Below are 22,119 nucleotides of genomic sequence, written 5' to 3' on the forward strand. Positions count from 1 at the left end.
TTTTTTCTAAGAAATATACACTAGACTTATGGCAGCTTACTAAGATTGGTATTCCAAGCTTGTTTCTGGAAAATTGTGCTTTTCCTACATGTTTTTACTTTTTTTAATCAAACAATTTTTCACTGAAATGTCACAAGCTATTTTAAACAATTTTATCATATTTTCTATTATTTTATTTCTAAAACTGTTTATTATTCTTGAAAGTTTATTTAAGTCTCTTCATTGTATAATATTTCTATTTTTTTTTTATTTTGATTGTATATTGTTTTTATGATTAGATCCAGTTCCCTTTATTCCTGCTTCTAATCACATTCCCTAGAATATTAAAAAATGCACATAAACAGAATAAAAAGAATCAGCAGGATAATAAGTAAAAAACAGAAAAATATGTGAGTACCAAGCAAATTAAATACAGCGAAGTAAATCTAACATTAATAAAAGATATGACAAAAGTATAAGAATAATATTTTCAGTTTTTCCGTTGCTATTTTTACCACTTTCTTCTGTATTTATAGGTTTTAAGTTCCACTCCTTTGTTTCTCCATTTTGTTATTTTTATTGTTATTAATATCGTTTTTCATACTATCCGTCAATTTTTGTATGATCTTCTTTTTTCTCCAATAAGTTTCCTATTTAATGCAATTTATCTTATGCGCTGAGTATTTACAGGTGTTATTTTTTTAGATTATTGCATTGTGACTTTATTTGTCCATTCATGACATATCTACCCCTCCATATACCTTTTATTATTATTTTCTCAAATTTTTCAATTATTCATTCCCTAATTATTTAAAACTGACATTTTATTATAAGCAGTATGTTATAAGAACTATTTAGAGTATATTTAAGCAAATCTTCCAAGTAATCCCCACTCTTTGTGGAGACATGTTAGTGCTACATGTGGGTCTATAGAGCGTTTCACGTTAAAATAACATTGCAGAGATAGGGCCATATATTTCTTATGGACGATAGAAGCGCAGCGATGCCACGATGAACACAAGCACGATTCCGGGTTGTATAATTTGTATTTTCGTTTTCACACACATGAATTAAATTAATGTTTTTTAACGTAATTGACCAAAAGTGCCCATTCGAAACAAGAGAAGAAAAGTAGGGAAAATGATTTTAATTAAATAAATAGTATTTACAAAAGATAATTTTATTTTATCTTATTTTAATTATAGTAATGACAGTTTATTTGTTTTTCGGTAAGAATATCATATACCATGAATAAAAGCAAATAAACGGACCGCTTGGAATGCATATATCTAATTACTAATTGCAACTTAACATATTACAGTGTGCGTATGTCAGCGATTTTATATCATTCTCTGAGACTACATAATGATAATAAGGCTTTGTGGTTCTTCAGTTGTTATTCTTTACAGTTAAATGTTAATTGAAAATGGAAATTCGAAAAATATATCAACAATTTAGTAAACCACATGCCTGAGAGTTTTGGCAACACTGATCTCCATAAGCCTAATGTTATTTTCTTAACGTGGAATCCTGTATAGTGCTTATCCAAATGTAATGTCTAATAAAGGTGGGGATGTAATAGCTCAGAATGGTGAGGAAATAATCAATCTATTTGTCACTTATTTTTCAGGTACATATAATGATAGTGAGTATAATTTACCTGATTTTGAATTGGAGTATAGTGTGGATTTCCAGATTCTAAAATTTAGTCTGAGTGATGTTTTTAAGGGGATTGTGAATTTAAAAACTACATATTCTTCATGATGGTATACCTGCAGCACTTATTAAGAACTGTATTTTTTATTGTTGTAAACCTTACAACAAATTTTCAATTTATCATTGTCATCATCTGTATTACCAGAATATTGGAAATATGTTTTCTTACACCTATCTATAAATCTGGTAATTGTGAGTGTGTTAATACTTAATTATAGAGGTATAACTATTCAATCAGCAATCCCAAAACTTCTTGTTAAATTGTTATCGATAAATCTCATCTGGGCTTGAAAAAACATAATTATTCATGAACAACATGGATTTTCTAACAGGAAATCAACAGTAACAAACCTTGTCAATTACCAACAATACTTGTTATGTGCATTTGAGAATATAATTCAGGTCAACACCATTTACACTGATTTCTCAAAGGCCTTTGACTGGATTAATCACCTTTTGGTTCACAAACTTCATGCATGTATTGGATCCATTCTGTTTAACATTGATGTTTTCAAAAAGAGTCCAATTAATCTAAATATGTGATATTTTTTTACATTTTGTGATTTGATATATTGTTTTAATGTACAAATTTTTATTTTTTTATTGTTTCTTTGTTGTTATTTTGATGTTTATTGTACATGATCTTTACATTTCACTATTTTTTGTGTTTTATTGTACTTAAATGGTTCTACCGTTGAAATAAGTAAATAAAATAAATTTGCTAGAATATGTCACAGTTGCTCTGAATTCATTCTGTTGATAGCCTATGATTTCATGAACCTTGTCGTCATTCCATATTTGTATTTTAGCTTTTATTTCTTAACTCTATCATCCATTTGTATTTTCTCTTAACTTTTTTATGTGTAGGTACTGTTCTCCCTATCTTATTTGCACTTTTTATCTGCCTCATCTTTTGGCTATGTGGATCTCGTTACCATATACTTTGTATTGTGGTTTATTTTTAGTCAGTACTTTACAGCTTTCTCTATTATTTTTTTACAGCTCTTTTTAAATTCATTTTGCTTTTAGTGTGAAATTGTCAACATGTGCTATACAATAATGGTTATATTTAAAAGTTTTATTTAAAAATCCTTTATAAAAGGTATAAAATTATAGGTATATAAAAGAGTCTTTCGCGCTACATCACAGAACCTTTTCAGACTAACAAGTCCATCATCAGTGTATTTACTCCTAGATGATGTCTCTGTATGGGCTCTAGATGGCAACTAGAGCGCATATAGAGACATTGTCTCAGGGTCAGCAACCCCCAATTGGGAGTTCTTACATTGCTATGCAGGGTATCTGTTAAAATCTTTAACATCATTCCAACTTTTTAAAAAAGATTTAACAAATAACAAATTTTGTACCATTTTAAGGGTTTTTACCTAAATATTTAGTAGTGTGACTCAGGTCTTATATTTATATACGTTTTATAAGTGATCTTTAAATAAAACCTATTGCGATTGATGGTATACAGCCAACTACAGGAATTTCATTTTCTTTGTGAGATATATTTAAGTTTAAGATATTGCATGATAATTTTTTCTTGATCTTCACATCAATTTTTTTCCAATGTATGATTTGTTTCTAGCTACTTTTATTACTAAGTTTTTGGTCATGTAGATTATGTGCTGGTTGCACTAATTTTTTTATCTCCATTATAATCTGCAATTTTGTATATTTGCCTTTTATCATTATTCAGCACAGACCCTTAATATTATGTTTGTTATTTAACATAATACTCTCACTAATGATGTTTCCAATAATCTTTTTGTTTCATGCCATACCAGTCAGGTCTCAACCGTTTATGGCATTATTGATTTAAATATATCCCCTTTATGTACACTGGTTTTTTACTTCTGTTGATACAAACTTACTTTTTCCAATAGAGCTAGTTAGAAGAGGTAAAATTAACTTGGGAAACGATCATTACGGGATAACTAATTCTCAATTTAATATTACCTTTTCTAAAGTCTGTATCTTATTGATGAGAACTAACAAGTAAGAAATACATATTTAAACTTATCGTCCATCTTTTTATGCATTTTTTTCATCTATTTTTTTGAGAGCCATGATGTTATTCCTATTATTTTAGTTTTAAAATTCTCCAAATATTTGAAGCACTGTCAAGGACAAGCAAAAACACGGTTTTAACTGAAAATTAATTTTACATTTATTTCATTTTCATGCATTCAACATTCTTTTATTAACTTCCCACATTTCCGTACACTTTCTCCCTAATTGCAGGAGTAGCAGTATTCAATGCTTCTTTCCATGTTTCCAAAACTGCTGCGTGACTTTAATTCTTATGTCCAATACAGTTATCATAGTAAGTTTTGCATAGTCCCCAAATATGTTCAATGGGATTGAATTCACAATGGTAAAGTCACAATGGTCTTAACACAGTTTTTAATTCCTTTTGGCTAACTGGAGTAATTCCAGCTTGAAAGAGTCCTGAGCAACCAAAATATTTTCATTCGTTAACCATTCTTTTATCTGCTCTAGAGGAATTTGTTGGTGACTTATTTAAAATTTCTGAATGGTATGGGGCATTCATCAACCTGTGTGCGTCCACTGCTGGACATAGGTCTCCTTCAGCTCTTTTCAACTGTTTCTATCTTGTGCGGCTTGCATACCATTATTGCTAACACGCCTCAGATTGTCAGTCCATCTGGTTGGTGGGCGTCCTTTGTTCCATAGTGCTTCTTGTCTTGGTCTCCACTCGATAATACGTTTTGCCCATCGGCACCTGTTGTTTTTGTTCTATGGCGTATTTCATCTTTTGAGAATCACGCGTATCTTATTCACTACCTTTTCTGTGAGTGTTAATGTTTCCGCTCCATAAGGGAGTACAGGTAAAACACATTGGTCAAAGATTTTCCTTTTGAGGCATATGGGCAGGTTAGATTTAAATACATATGTAGTTTAATTTACCAAACGCTGCCCAGGCTAATCCTGATGCAGTCTGCACAATATCCCCTTCCATCAACAGCAATATTTCGGTGTAGCATCATATTAGTCATTATTTGCGTCTTGTTTATATTAATCTTTAGGCCGACCTCCAAAGAAGCATGATATAATTTTTCAAACATTATTATTGCATTATCCATATGATCGGCTATATAGACGATGTCATCTGCAAATCTCAAATGCTTCTCTCCATATATGTTGATACCATGTTCGTTCAGATCTGCCTATAAGTATGTTCTAAAAGCGTCTTAAATAGCTTTGAACAGACGGTGTTTCCTTGCTGTACTCCTCGCTAAATACAGAATTTATTTGTTTCTTGTTCAGATAGTCTTACGCTAGCTGTAGCATTTTGATAAATATATATTGATTATGTTAGTGTGGCGATGGTGTATTCGGCATTCTGTCAATGCTTTTAACATTTTTTGATGGCTTATGGTATTGAATGCTTTCTTGTAGTTCACGAATATCAGTGCCAACGGTTTGTTGTATTCTGCAGACTTCTGTATCAGGTTCTTTATCACTAGTAAGTGGTCGTTAGTGCTGTATCCCGATCTAAATCCAGCTTGGTCTCTAAGCTGATAAAAGTCTAACTTAGCGTCTAGTCTTTTTTGATAATTTTTATGAAATGTTTATAGTGTGAAAGAACTGATACGACGGTAGATTTTTAGATCTGGTATGTTTCCTTGCTTGTGTAATAAAACAATGACTGCATTGTTCCATTGAGAAGGAGTTGTTCCTTGGCAGATGCATTCAATGAAAAATCTGACCAAAGCCTGGATAATTTTATTTCCACCTATGTTAATCACCTCGATCATTACTCCGTCATCACCAGGGGAATTATCTGGCATTATCCGAAAATAAAACAGACGGTTATGTAAACTTGGAAGCTGTTTTTTTCTCAACCATTTCACAAAGATCTCTGTATTCATGTTATCATGATAATCAGGCCATTTTGAGAGAGAGAGAGAGAGATAAAGATAGATAGAGAGAGAGAGAGAGAGAGATAGAAAATATACTTTATTAATACTATGTAACAAAAGGCCATTGACAGAAGTCTTTCAGCCAATTTACAGAATTAGTTTATATACATTAAATTATTTCTTAAAGCTGAATATAAGTCCAATAATTAAAAATAGTGGTAATTACAATATTGTCAGACTATTAAGTAACAACCATGAAAGGAAAGACACTAAAAGAAAGTTGTTTATTGTCTTGATAGAGGATTTCTTCAAATAGAGTTCTCTCTAGATATATACAGTGAGTGTTTTCTGGTATCTTCGTATCTGCAATAATCAGCTCCATGTCTGATCCGTTCCTGCAGTTCTTAACGCCTAATCCTTTAGTAACCTTGTGGTCTCACAGAAAGACACAAGTCTCTTTAATAAAGACTGAACCCAGGATCTACCACATATGATAGACCAGTGTCGGGTACTTCCAGAGGATATGTGAGAGGTTTTCTCTTCCTCATTACAAAGACGGCATTGTGGACCATCTGCTAATCCAAGCAGATGAAGGTGCCGCCTGAGTCTACAGTGGCTGCTAAGCATACTGACCATCAGAGACCATCTTCTACAGTCTAGAAGGAGAAGTTAGGCTGCAAGACTTTTTGGATGGCCCCAGTATGTGGAGCGTAGCCTGTCTCATCCCTCCACAACTGGCCCAGGAGTCCTGGAACCTCCACAGAAGAAGCTCTTTAAAACTACCAGTACTGAACGTGAGGCTAAGTCCCCCATTTCTTGACGAAAAGACTTATCTTCATCAATAAAAGCAAGTTTTCCACCCGCATGCAATATGTCTCTTTCTCTCAGTCATCATCATAAGTGACTCGATAATCCATTGTGGATCTTGGCCTGCCCACAAAGAAGTCGTCACTCCTGTCGATTCCTGGCAACTTCCCTTCATCTTCTGACCCGTAGAATCTGTAGGTCTTCTTCCACATCATCAATCCATCTCCTTCTTGGTCGTCCTCTACTTCTTGTGCCCTCTGGTTTTGAAAATGTTAATCTCTTCGTGTATTCGTGATCTGATATCCTATCAGTGTGTCCAGCCTTTCTAAGTCTCTGGACTTTAATAAATTTCACAATATCTGGATCGATGTATAACTGATATAGTTCAAAGTTGTGTCTTCGTCGCCATAGAATCCCATTTTCATTTACGGCCCCAAAAATCTTTCTAAGAATTTTTCTCTCAAAAGTACCAAGAAGTCTTTTATCATTTTGAGATAACGCCCACGTTTCAGCCCCATATATCAAAGCCGGTCTTATTAAGGTCTTATATATATATATTGAGCCTTACTGCACGTTTTATATTTTTATTTTTTAAATGTTTCTGGAGATCGTAAACAGTTCTGTTTGCTATTGCTATGCGTCTTTTTATTTCGTCTCTTGTCGTGTTTGTTGCGTTTACTAGCGATCCAAGATATGTGAATTCTTTGACTTGCTCAAAGATATGATTATTAATTTGAATTCTCTGTTGGATATGTCGGGGGTTTTTAGAAACCAACAAATATTTAGTTTTTTCTTCGTTTACTACAAGTCCTAATTCACTTGCCGCGTCCGCAAGTCTTGTAAAACACTGCACCATGTCTCTCATACTTCTGCCCACTATAACTATATCGTCAGCGAATGCGAGAATTTGCGTCGATCTATTAAAAATAGTTAAATTCATTCTAATATTTAATTGTCTAATTGTCTTTTCCAAGGCAATATTAAAGAGGAGACACGCCGGCGCATCCCCCTGTCTTAGACCATTATTAATGTCAAAGAACAAAGATTTTTCTCCTTCAATTCTAACGCATGAACTTACGTTTTGCATTTTAGTTGGGTCAACTTAACTAACTTAGGTGGGATCCCAATACATTATATAATGCAGTTCTTTTTACACTTTCATAGGTTGCTTTGAAGTCGACGAAGAGATGGTGTGTATCTATGTTATATTCTAGTGACTTTTCTAGACTCTGCGTATGTGCTTGAATTTGAAGTGTAGTTGACTTTTCAGCAAAAAATCCTCATTGGATATTGACCAACAATATCCTTTGTAAAATGTTTTTCAAACAATACATTGCCGAAGATTTTATACGCAGATGCTAACAGAGTAATGCCTCTATAGTTCTTACACTCCAGTTGATCACCCTTTTTATACAACGAACATATTATTCCCTTTAGCCACTCTTCTAGTACCAATTCATTCTGCCATATAAATATTATTAGTTTATGGATTGCTACAAAAAGTTGATCACCAACTGTTTTATACATTTTTCCCTCAATATCAGTGTGTTTTATGGATTTTTACTCTCGTCCTGCCAAATCCGTTTTATTCCACCTTTAGCAAAAATCCATGTTTTGTCTAAATAAACAAATGAAGCGTGTTCTTTTTAAAAATTATTATAGTTTCCTAGAAACTTTATTCTTTTGTGAATGACACCAGCTCTTTCACATAAGGCTTTTCTATTTTCTTCTATTTTGCACCTAAACCCAGTGTGTTTGAAAACTCTCCAGAGACTTACTATCTCAGGCTCTAGTGATGATATTTTTATTTAATTTAAGTTGTTAATATTATTAACATAATCTTTGCAGATTAGTTACAAGTCTTATACATTGAGGAGCCCTGCACATTCACACTGGTGTACCCTTTAAGGTTAAGGTTTTAGTGCTTTCAACATTATTTCTTGTCTTCTTAAAAAATACAAAATACGAGTTAACAGTCTACACCTAGGTACCAGCTATGCTATAATTTGTACTGTGTAACTTGTTTTTGAAATATATATACAATTTTACTCATACATTTTACATACAAATTGATGGAGGGTGGCTTATGAGACACGAACGAAAAATGTGCTATAACGGTGGGGAATAGATTATTTATTTATGAAAGGTTTTGTACCTTTCATACCAAAGCATCAGTGATTTATCAATAAAAATATTTTTGTCTAAAATATATAGTCGTTGTTCACCACATCGTTGAAGTGAGTCAAAATTTGAAAGACAATCTTTAAAGCTGTAATTTCTCTTTACTAATTTCTACTATCTACTTCTCCTACTATTTCTTACTTTGCTTTACCTTTGTTACTAATTTGACATTTTCAACAGTAAAAGACACAAACCAGTAGCTTTAAACATATTCGCGATGGTTTGCTGAGAAATGGATTTTAATGCGTTCTTCAATAATGGTGCAGAATGTTGTTTTTGTAACTTATTTCCAGAATTATTTAGGCTCCATTTTTGTACTTCATCTTTCCAGGCACTCTTCATCGGCCGGAATACACCTACATCCATTGGATGTAGTAAATGCGTGGAATTGGGGTACAGAGCGATCAATTCTATTCTATTTTTGATATAAAAAGTTGACAGATGCAAAGTCATATGAGAAACATAGCCATCGACAAAGAACAAACCTAATCGGTCAATTTTCTCTTAGATTAGATTTTCCTTCTCATCTCTTCCTGCATAATAAACATTTTTTCGCCCTTTTTTTGCTAAAACTTTATCTCCTTTTGGCAAAAGGAAGAATGCCGATTCATCCGCATTAAAAGTCTGTGTGGTTGGTTAGCAATATACAATATATTATTTCTATAAGGTATCTCTTAATTTCTTCAAACAAATTTCGAATCTGTAATTTTGTGACCCCTTCTTTGACTGATGTTAAAGCTTGTGTAATCCTTTCAGAAATTTCAGGATGCCTACCTAAAAACCTTTATACCTTTTTGGCGCAGGCTTTCCGTTTACAAATTTGGTATCTCTTTTGGTTTCCTTACCATCAACTGATCTTTCTCTTCGAACAGCTAGAAGCGCTGCAACCATTTGATCCGGAGTATAATTTTTTTTGAGCCATTGCCAGTTAGTAAATACTGTAAAGATAAGAAATCTAGCTATGAACATTTAGGATCGCATGACGCATGATTGACATCTCCTGTGAGTGACTAGAAAAATTTGTTTTTAAGAAATAAATCTCATAGCGAGAACATCGCAGCAATTTCTTACACTGAATGGGTAAAAAGCTAATGTAAGAGATGATTAAAAATTGTAGATAGTAGACATCGTCTATTGTCTATAGTTGAGCCGCTGAAAAGATGGAAGGATCATGTGAATGGCACGCACTCTTAAATATTCCTCTTTTTATGTTCTCACTTTTCCCACGTTTACACCGCTCAACAAAAACGAACTAACAATGTTGCTATAATATATTTATACCGTTTTTTAGAGGTTATTGATTTACATTAATTTTAAACATTTTCACAAAATTCACCAGCCAGCGAAAGTGAAACACAAATCATGATACATAAAACATTTAAGTTATAGTATCATAACACAAATAATGACGGTGTAAACAGTTTCCCATAAGGTCTAGTTTCGAGCGCCTGTCGATGCTTGCATTGAGTGATCACGCGACCTTGGATAGGGTATAGTTAAGGACCATATTCCCATAAGATTAGGTAAAATGAATGTTAAATAGACAATACCTTATGTTTTCTAATTAATTTTTTTCCCCGTACTTCTCATCCTGTACTTTAGCTCCTGAAGAAGGAAAGAAATCTTAAAAGTATTAATGCCTTAGACCTTCAAGGTTACACCGATATGAATTTTCGGTAGTTTCCAACATACAGGGTGTTTCATTAGTCATTGGAAATATTTTAACTGTAGATTCCTGAGCTTAAAATATTAGGGTTTAACCCAAATCACTTAATGTGACTCCTTACTGAGTTACAGGGTGTTGTATTTAAAAATTTAAAAACTATTTGTACCCAGTACTTTAAAACTATTTGACATATCCTTGTCATACTTGGCAGGGCGTTGTATTTACTATAAAATCTACTAAATTATGTTAAATAAACATTTCTGGTTGCTACCAGAGGCGTATGAAATGGGAAAGTGAATTGTTGAAATTAAAATATTTTCAAATAGTAATGCAACACCCTGTATAAGACATGTTATTACAAAATGTATATGTATATTGTGTAAATCATATGTGTATTGTTTGTTTTAACTGAATTTTTTGTCCAATTAATGAATATTTGCTTTTAGTTTCAAGCTGAAGTAGACGCTAAAAAAGTATTTTTTATAAATTTATTTACTGTGTCAGATGAGGCGATAATTCAAGTAGTGCAAGATAAAATTTTAGAAACTCCAATAAGATCTTGTTTATGTGAAGACACAATAAGCAACTTAGTAGTATATAAAGATAGCGGGTTAAAATGTGATAATTTAGATCCAAAAATACAAATTATGATTGATGAGGTTATAAAGGATGAAGGAGAACACAATCTTATCATTGTTCCTGTGATTGCCAAAGAGAGGAAAGGTATGTTGTTTTTATTTTTAATAATAATAATAATATAAAATTGCCAATATTAATGTGCTGTCGGATAAAAAATATACATGTATAAATTATGCCAATATTATATGTGTACACTTTTAAGGGTGCAGAATTTTAAATTATATGAATGTTGAATACATGCCGATACAAGGAATGTTATTATATTTACGTAGAAACATACTTAAAGCTCCGTTATGGTTAGCTGGTGTTTGATGGTTATCGGCTTTACTACACTTTGACAAATATAGGAAAGTTTTTGAGGAGTCAAGGATCAGTCTTTCAGGCCGAGATATTTGCAATCCTGATATGTGCTCAAGAAATAATAGATAGGGCTTGCTCAGGCAGGACCATCTCTATCTGTTCTGACGGTCAAACAGCGCTAAGGGCCTTGGAAGTGCCCAAAGTTAGCTCTAAACTGATTCTTGAGTGCAAGAGAGCACTTGCTGATATTGCGCTGAATAATGGAGTTAACTTTGTAGGGGTACTAGGACACACAGGCTTGGAAGGGAACCAACGGGGTGACCCGTTGGCAAGACAGGGCTCATCTACTCTGCCTGTGGGACCCGAACCTGTGATTGGAGTGCCCCTCAGTACTGGTCGGGGTAGTCTTAAAGAGCTGCTTCTGCGGAGCTTCCAGGATTCCTTTTAGTAGTAGAAGTTTATTTATTCAAAAATAGGGAAAGCTCTAAGACATACAAAAGTAATCAATTTATAACATTAATACATAATAAGATAAAAATAACAATTACACTTAAAATATATTACCTACACTTATTAAAAATATAAAACAATAATATATTAAAAAATTTTGAATAAAATCCTTTATAAAAAGGTATATAAAAAACCCAGTTGGGCTATGTTGAATTGACAAAACGTTTTCGGAATAAATATTCCATCATCACTGTCTAGTTAATACATGGATGTAGCCACTAAATATGTGGGTAAAAACCCTTTAAAAATTATTAAATAAAATTATTACATAATGTAAACCAAATTTTATTTAATAATTTTTAAAGGGTTTTTACCCACATATTTAGTGGCTACATCCATGTATTAACTATAATTGGTTTCAAATGAGTGTAGAGTAATAAATCATGAAGTGTCATAAAATTTGCCTGAATTTCGGTGTCGTCATGGGCGTAGGCAAATGGACGGATGTCAACTTCGTCGTCAAAAATTGATGTACCTCAAAATATCATATTTTGGATATTTTGTGATAACCAATTTTATTTAATTTTTCGATTAACTTATTCTTCAAACTCGTATTCCATTATATGGTCATTAAAGCTAATTACATTTTTATTTATAAAAACAAATTCACTTCCTTACTGAACGAATAAAAGCATTAGAAGAAACTGATAAGGGTATGACGCACCTCCTAATATTACTAAGAACTAAAATAAATCAACATGAAGACTAATAACGCGTAATGAGGTTTTACTTACACTTTCATTATAATCCCTCTTTTATTTTATTATTATCATTCGACATTCGACATTCGAGTTAGTAATTGTTACTACACCAATTAAACGTACAGTAATATTGTGATATAGAAATAGTGAAAAAGTGATAAAATGGCGACATTTACTCCAAAGAAAAGAGGTGTAAAAAATTCTCCGCTATCTGTTAGTGAAAAAGTTATAATTTTAAATGTATATGATTGCATAAAACACGATCACCCTAGTTTGTCTGTGCAAGAAAGTGTTGAGCGATGTGCCCGAATGACTGGAATTGGACAGTCCACGATTTTTAAATTATTGCGAGAAAGAAAGATATCAGGCCAGTTAAGTCCATGCAAGAGAAAATCAGGAAGACCAATAAAAATCTTAGGTGAAGACACCAAACGTGACATTCGAAGAAAAGTTCATTCGTTTTATTTTAAAAAGGAAATACCCACCCTTGACAAAATACTAATGGAGATAAGCCAAGATAACGATATTCCTTTGATATCCAGAAAACTTTTATGGAAAACTTTAAAAAGTATGAATTTTTCCTGGGAAAAGCACAATCGAAAGGCACTATTACTGGAAAGTGATGAAATCATTTGCTGGAGACGAAAATATTTGAGAACTATAAAACAGTACCGCAGAGAGCACAAGAAAATTTTTTATCTTGATGAGACGTGGATAAACGAAGGTTATATAGTCCAAAAAATGTGGCAAGATAAAAATGTAACAAGTGCTCGCCAAGCTTTCATAGAAGGCCTTTCGACGGGTATTAAAGTGCCTTCGGGAAAAGGGAAGAGGCTTATAATTGCTCACATTGGAAGCGAAGAAGGATTTTTAAAAGAAGGTTTGTTAAGCTTTGAGTCGTGTCGGACGGGAGATTATCATGAGGACATGAATTCGGATGTCTTCGAAGACTACTTCGGGGAAATGTTAAAATTTCTTCCAGCTGATTCGGTCGTGGTTATGGATAATGCAAGCTACCATTCAAGGCGCATAGAGAAGGTACCAACTTCAGCTTGGAGAAAGCAAGAAATTATTAACTGGCTGTCAAATAAAGGTATTCAGTTTGAGACGAATTCAATACAGAAGGAACTACTAGCCGTAGTAAAACAACATAAATCTCGCTTCATAAAATATGCGGTAGAAGATGTAGCAGAAAAGTATAAAGTAACTGCTACGCCTACCGCCATATCATTGCGAATTAAATCCCATAGAACTTATATGGGCACAAGTTAAAGGATATGTTGCAAGGCACAATACCACATTTAAAATGAAAGATGTCAAGGTATTGTTTGATCAAGCCATTATGGAAATCACATCAGAAAACTGGCAAAAAGCAATCCAGCATGTTTTAAAAGAGGAAGATAAAATGTGGGAACTGGACAACTTGGTCGATCAGGTGGTTGACCCTATAATTATAACACCAGGGGATGATGACAGTTCTTCGGATGAAGACTATAGTGATGTAGAATTGTAATAACGTATCCAGTAAAGTTTTTGTAGTTTTTGTGAATAAATTGATTTAAACTCCCCACAAGTGTTTCAATATGTAAAGTTCATTCGTGTGTGTTTGTGAGTATTTCCCGATTTCGGTTCGTATATATTTTATTGTTACATTTTATATTTTTTTAATAACACTGTTCTGCTGTATTACATTTTTATTTCCTTTAATATGATTTTTAAGAATGCATATTCTTTTGTCAATTAACCCACTAGCGCGCCTCTGGCTCAGTGTTTATCTGTCGATAACAATGGACTAATCCCTTAAAACAGGGTGATACCTACCTGCTCTTTATGAAACGACAGAATTTTGCAATGCGGACGGAATTTATTGACGGATTATTGACGGATTACCCTGTAGCGCTTTTGAATACTTCATGAGATTTTATTACTCTACACTCATTAGAAATAGATTATAGACACTGATGATGGAATATTTATTCCGAAAACGTTTTGTCTATTTAACATAGCCCGACTGGGTTTTTTATATACCTTTTTATAAAGGATTTTATTCAAAATTTTTTTCGACGACTTTCACAGTCGCTCTAGAGCCTACTACCAGAGACCTACTAGTAGTCCTAATTACCCTACAAAAAACACTATATACAGGGTGGTCCTTAAGTAATTGTACAAACGAAAACCGTAGATTCTGCACTTTAAAATATTACGATATAAGCCAACTTGCTTTAATAAAATGTTGATATTAAGAAAGATACAGGGTGTTAAAGTGGAAATTTAAAATTTTATTTTTCGCTATAACTTTTACGTTTGTAAATATTTTTGGACAAAAATTTACAGTTGAATGCTTTTGAGTAGGATAAATTATAATTTTATACTTACTTTAATGCAACTAATAGGGGGCGCCACATATGCCACATGTGTGGCATAAATTAGCGCATAACTTTTTTTCTCTTTAAGTTAGCTCTATTTGTGTTAAAAAATATTAAAGATACATTATTTTTACAAAGAAAAGGTATACTTGATAGTAACCTGAAAATTCAACCGTTTTCGAGATAAATGCATTTTATAAGTCCGCTACACAATAATTCTTAGTTTGATATTTGTGCAGTAAAACACTGAATACCTGTAGATAAGCATAATTCATAGTTTTTTTTTATTAAAACAACTTAAAGATAATAATGTAAAATCACAAAATGCTTTGTTATATATCCAATGCCTTATTGGAAAAAAGATATTTCATCTCGTTCTTTAGGTGCCGTGTCCGTATTCAGACGTTGGCCGTCATCATGTTTACAATTTCCCTTTGCTATCGCTTCTTAAGTTTCTATAATGGCGTTGTATTACTTTTTCTCTGTTGTAAAATGCTAAAAACCCAAAATATGTGGTTTATGCAACATACTTAAATACAACTTCTCTGACCGTTGGATTGGTCGTGGTAGTCATATTCCTTGGCAATGTGGTGAGATATTGATATAATTATTTAATTCATAAAAAATTTGGAAAGAATACTTCTTGTTCATTACGTAAATTGTTTACTCATTTTTATTAGGACAAATAGAAACTAGAGCACAGGTATTTAATAACACATATGTGTCCTGTTTCATAATACTTTTGCTACAAATCTAACCTGAAAGACTCAGCATTTTTACAAAAACGTCATCGTTGTTCTAATAACCGATATTGTTATAAATATAGTAAACACATAGGCAATTTAGTTCAGCATAATATTAGTTCGTTAGTAAATCATAATAGGCCATTTGTTCGAGATGTAATTATAGTTACTCATAAGCTGTAACGTAATTATATAAATAAGTAATGTCATCGATATATTCATCCATTATACATTATGGCCATTACGTAGCCCCGAATTTAATCCGCTTGATTTTGGTGTATAGGGCGCATTAAAACAACGTGTCTATAAGAATCCCATAAACATTCGCAGCCAACTATGGGAAGAAATAAATACTGCAGCAGTTTCTTTAGAACCAATGATGCTATTTAATATGAAACGATCTTTTATGGAATATATTGACAAATGAATTAAAGAAAATGGTGGACATATCGAACACTTACTTTGACAAAAAGTTATGTTATTTAGTTTAACTATTTCTTAATTTTGTTTGTAAACAAAATGTTTTGATTATGACTTTAATTTAACATAAAACGTAAAATGTTTGATGTAAAATCCTATTATTCTGTTATTTTGTCAAATCCTATTATTAATTATCCTGCTGATATATTTATTTTATTTAATATTTCGTTCACTATCAACTTTAGTTAAAGGTATTTTATACCAAAATTCAGAAGTATTAATGTTTTTGTCTATTTTTTCTTCGTTGCCTGGAGTAATTGCCTTAGATCAGAACTATGCAGCTGATTTTTAAAATGCGATTATCTCGAAAACTGTTGAGTTTTGAAGTTATTAACAAGTATACCTTTTTTTTTTGTTAAAATAATGAAACTTTAATATTTTTTATCCCAAATACAGGTAACTTAAAGAGCAAAAAAGTTAAGTGTAAATTTATATCACATATCTGGCATAAGTGGCGCCCTCTATCAGTTACATTAAAGTATGCATCAAATTTTAATTTCTCATATTTAAAAGTACCCAGTTCTAAATTTTTGTACATAAATGTTTACAAACATGAAAGTTATAGCGAAAAATAAAATTTTAATTTTGCACTTTAACACCCTGTATCTTTCTTAATATCAACATTTTATTAAAGCAATTTGGCTTAAATCGTAATATTTTAAAGTGTAGAATCTACTGTTTCTTTTTGTACAATTACTTAAGGACCACCCTGTATACAACCTTAACAAAGAACAAAGCGGATACTGGAATGGAGACCAAGAGATGATGCCTACCGAAGCAGAGGTCGTCCACCAACACGTTGGACTGACGATCTAAAACGTTTTCATAGGAATTGGATGCAAGAGGCACAAGATCGAAATAGATGGAAAATTATGAGGGAGATTTATGTCCAGCAGTGGATAAGCGAAGATTGAATGATGATGATACAACCTTAATAATCATAAAATTTTGTCGACAGTAATGTAACTTCAAAATAAGTAATAACTTTTATATTTGATGTAAACTTTGATTCAAAGTAGAATTAAATCAACAACTTATTAAAAACAATGAAAATTTAGTGACACTTTTGATACGTTCTCAACACAAGTCAAATAGCTTAAGCAAATTAACCGATTTTAGGTGCAAGTAATATCACTCACGATATTCAACCTTATTGTCATATGTATTAGAATTTATCTAATATGCTACGCAGCTAAATGATGGAATTGTTGTTGTTAAATTTAGCTGTGTATGAAAACAATGTGTAGCATATACACAACTGTGTATATGCTACACAGCTGAAAAGTGTGTAGCAAATCTGCTACATTGCGCAGTATAGGGTTAAATGTTCCTGCATCAAAAACTAGATACAGTCGGAAAAATGAAAGATTACCCATGAACGATCATATCAAGCTATGTGCTTGTATATGTGTTTTGCTTTTCGGATATTCGACAAGTGCCTCCCCATTTTTTACATACATATTTACTTCCACATTTCGTGGTGGCTGTTGAAGTCGCCGCTGTATATAGTAGGGTGTGAATGAGTCTTTACTATTTCTGGCTTCCAGGTAGTGGCTAGAGATTTATATATGTTAATCTCGGTAATCTCTTCGATTTTGGTGACCACTTCATGTATATTCTAATGATTTCTCTTGCACTTGCCATATTATAAATATAGTGTCGGTACATGATCTTCCTGACCTAAAACCTTGTTGTTATTATGCCTTAATTTTGGTGTTTTGATTAATAAATTAATTCCTCTGTAATTTTCCGGGTCCGATTTGTCTCCCTTTTTGAAGAGAGGTATTAGCATGCTTGATCTCTATTCTTGAGGAATTCTGTTTTGTCCTATTATTTTTTGGATCAGTTTTAATAGTTGTTTGTTCAGATATGGTCCTCCGTACTTTAGAAGTTCGTTCGGTATTCTGTCCTCTTCCAGTGATTTTCTATTTTTTAATTTCTTTAATGCTTCCTTTAAACAGGAGCTAAACAGGAAAATAGGACTGGCATGGGCGGCTTACGGAAAACAGAGAGAAGTCTTTAGATCAGATTTTTCCATGTGCTTGTAAAGGAAGGTCTTTGAACATTGACCCTTACCAGAAAAGTAATCAATAAAATACAAGTGAAACAGAAAGCGATGGAGAGGTCAATACTGAATATATCCATCAGAGACAGAGTATCAAATACAATAATTAGGAGAGAAACTGGTGTTACTGACGCAGTTCAAAGGATTACAACATTGAAATGGAACTGGGCGGGGCATGTTGCAGGATTAAAAGATAGAAGGTGGACGAAGAAAATTCTGGAATGGAGACCTAGACACGATGCTTATCGTAATCGAGGACTTCCTCCAACAGATGGTGGTCAGATGACATCAAGCGTATTCAGCACAACTGAATTCAGGTGCTCAAGATAGAATGCATTGGAATTATTTACGGGAGTCCTATGTCCAGCAGTGGACTCAAAACAGCTGATGATGATGAATGCTTCCTTTACCTCTTCCTCCTCAATATTTATTTCTTCGTTTGTCGTCACCTCTGGTGTTGGTGGTTCATTATCGTCATCTTTAGCAAATAGGGATCGAAAGTAGTTTACCCATGTTTCCTTCTGAATGTGTTCGTTTTTATTAGTTCGTTCATCTCTTTTCTTTGTCCTCTGATCATTCTCCATATTTCTTTTTGTGTTCCGTAGTAGTCGTGTTTCATCTGTTTTGAGAAGCTCTGCCAGTGTTCCCTTTTTATTTGTCTAACTAAAGAATTTGATATGTTGGTATTAGTTACTTCCCTCTCTTCAAGTGATTCTATTGCTGCGTTAATTATGTTATTTTTGAGTTTTTCCCAGCTTTCTCCGATGTTATCGTTTTCTAATATTTCATTCCCAGCGATATTTTCTGATATTCTTTTCCTGTATAAGTATTCCGTGGATTCCGTATTTAGTCCTTCGACTTTGATTTTTGTTTGTGTTGGCGCTGCTCTCTTGGGTGGGAAGTATTTCAGGATGATTCTCATTTTACATAATTCTAGGCTATATCTATGTTTCGTGGAGCTTAAGAAAGCATTTCGCAATCTCACAAGAGAGATACCTCTAGGAACAATCAAAACGATCGAAAGTATCTACCAGAACAACACAATGAAGTAAAAGTAGAAGAAGAACTAACTGACCCTATTGAAGCTAGTAATGGGATAAGACAGGGAGATTCCCTGAGTCCTCTATTGTTCAACCTGATTATGGATGAAATAATAAAAAAAGTAAAAACTAAAAAAGAGTACCAAATCGGAGAAAAACAACTTAAAATAATCTGCTATGCAGACGACGCAATATGAATCTCAAAGTGAAGATGATTTACAACATATGCTGCACCAATTTAATATAACCGCCAGAAAATTTAACATGTTAATTTCCCCAAAAAAGACAAAATACATGGTTACAACAGCAAATTTACTAAGATGTAAATTGGAGCTGGAAGGTCAGATAATAGAACAAGTGATGGAGTTTAAATATCTAGACATCACATTATCTAGCTACGGAAGGCTCGAAACTAAAGTGGAAGATCAAGTGAATAGAGCAAACAGAGCTGCAGGCTGCCTAAATGAAACAATATGGAGAAATAAAAACATTGGGAAACAAACGAAAGGCAGAATTTACAAAATAGTCATCAGACCAATAATGACATATAGAGTAAGATCCCAGAGCAATCAGACATAACTTATTTTCACACAGATGAAACCTTAGAGTCTCAGTAGCGTCTCGTGTGCTTTGAATACCTGCGTATTTATGAAACTTGCTGAGTGACACCTGGGCAGGTACCAGGTGAGAAAGGTAACTAAAAATAAGAGCTATCTTACTTAAATTTACATAACTGATTTTTATACATATTTTGTAGAATATTATTTTGAAAATACTGCAATAACTGTCAGACACTTGTCATGGACCAGAACTTTTGTCAGACGCTTTAAAACTCTACTAAAATTAAATTAACTTTACTTACTTTTACATGTCTGATTTTTAAATATGTTAATAATGGAACTATAATAAACTTATATTTAATCAGTCAGACAAATTAGAATGACCAAACATCCCTTAAACACAAACATTAGTTAATCAGAAATATAAGTGCGAGAGTGCTGTGCTTGCATTTCAGAGTTAGTGAGACGTCTATAATATCTCGGTTCTCCTTCTTTAACTCACAATCTGTCACTCTACTGTGTATGTGCCCCTTGCGCCTAACCTATAATATCTATTATAGTTTAATTCGAATCTGTCAGAGCACATGTTTTTGTTGTTTATATCGTGTACTTTGTGAGTAATATTAAGTTATTTGCATTAGTGAAAATCATGGAAGAAAACAATTCAAAATGTATATTTTGTAAACAATCCAGTAATGCATTAAAGTTATTTACTGAAGAGACATTTAAAAAAATGAAAATTGTATTAAAACAGCGAATAATCCATAACCTAAAATTCAAAGACTTAGTTTTACCGGATGATACGTATAATAATGGTTATCATCGAGAATGTTACAAAAATTTTACTGCTTTGCCAAAGAAGTATTATTCCGCCATTTCAGAAAAATCAAAAAGTGCTATAAAAACAGATGCATCGAGTATTGTTGAAAATATATCAGCTACGTCGACATCAAGCTTACCAAGTAATTCTAATATTAATAATGATTTATGTACAGCATCAACCTCAAGTCAACAAAATAATTCTACAGTTCTTGATTTAGATGTAGTGTCAAATTCAAGTCCAGCTAGTACTATACTTGAATCTATTATAATACCTGAGCCAAGTGTTGAGTCGAGTGTTGAATTAGAATCAGTTGAACCAGTGTCATGTAATTTGGAAGATCTTAGTATTGCAGTTGAATGTGATCTTGATTCCTCTTTTCATAATATTTTATTTAAAAGTGATATGAATACTGACACAAACCAGACATGTATTTATTGTGACCAAAAAACTAAAAGACATAAACTGAAGAGACTACCTTTGCATGCGTGTGATAGAAACGATTTCTTAAAAAAATTAAAAGATGACGAGGAAGCCTCAGAGCAATTAATTGAGAAAGTGCAAGCTGTAACGGATTCAACAATATATTACCACAACAAATGTCAATTGAAATATTTATACAACATATCGACAAAGAAAAATACAACTAAAACGCCTTGGCACACTCTTCGTCAGCGTCATCAAGCTGTCTTTGATGAAGTTTGTAGTTTTATACAAAAAAATGTTATAGAAAAAGGACGATGTTATTTTCTTACTTATGTCCACAGACACTACATGGAATTATTTAACGACGAAGCAGAAAATTCTAAAGAAATTATGGGCAATTTCACTCCTCATAACTTAGAGACAAAAATAAACAAAATATTTATGAAGGAGATCAAGTTCCTAATGTGTCAAAATAAGAAGATACTTGCTCCAAAACACATTTATGTTATTGATGAGGAGTTATTGGATGATTTAAAGGATCAGGACATTTTGAATAAAGCTGCTTTAATATTAAGGAAATCAGTGCTACAAGCTGAGAACAAAAAGTTACCTATTAAAGTATCTGTACAGAATCTTGAAGACGGTGAAGTTTCAGTGCCGGAAAACTTATCTCAATTTTATTTTACTCTGATTGCAGGAAGTAACAGCCAAAGAAAAAATAATAAGAAATGTATTCGATTAGTTCAATCTTTGAGCCAGGATGCTGTATATGCTGTCTTTAATGGTAAATGTAAGACGTCAAAGCATATTAAGCTCGGAATGGCTTTAAAAAGCTTATCTCCGATAAATTCGTCGCCTACAAATACATCGGTTATTTTGGAAACAATGGAGCAAAGCTTACAAATTTGCGAAGAAGTTGAACAATCTTGCATTCAAGTTACTTATGATCTTGCAATTGTCAAAATAGCCTTACAAATTCAAGCTACTGAAGCACCTAAGTTTGACAACCTATTTATTCATTTGGGACCATTCCATATCATGATGTCATACTTCAAAGCTATAGGAAAATTTATAGCAGATTGCGGCTTGTAGAACGTGATGGTGCAAAGTGATTTGTTAGCTTCGGGATCAGTTGCTGGATTTCAGGAAGGGAAACACTTCAATCGGTGTAAGAGACTTCATCCGTTGATGTCAGTAGGTCTGGAGATTTTACATTTTAAATCTTTTTTG

The 22,119-nt window shown here is 32.9% G+C and overlaps 1 protein-coding gene across 2 annotated transcripts in view; it reads left to right on the top strand.

Moving 5' to 3' along the window:
- Positions 1-22,119, top strand: part of LOC140443817 (cGMP-dependent 3',5'-cyclic phosphodiesterase-like) — an 88,453-nt gene that overhangs the window by 23,848 nt on the left and 42,486 nt on the right. For both annotated transcript variants that reach the window (XM_072535280.1, XM_072535278.1), the window contains one exon: positions 10,686-10,962. In XM_072535280.1, the coding sequence (XP_072391381.1) occupies positions 10,686-10,962 (277 nt within the window). The remainder of the gene's footprint in view (positions 1-10,685; positions 10,963-22,119) is intronic.

This window comes from Diabrotica undecimpunctata, chromosome 6 (assembly GCF_040954645.1).
Source record: "Diabrotica undecimpunctata isolate CICGRU chromosome 6, icDiaUnde3, whole genome shotgun sequence".
NCBI classification, from domain to species: Eukaryota; Metazoa; Arthropoda; class Insecta; order Coleoptera; family Chrysomelidae; genus Diabrotica; species Diabrotica undecimpunctata.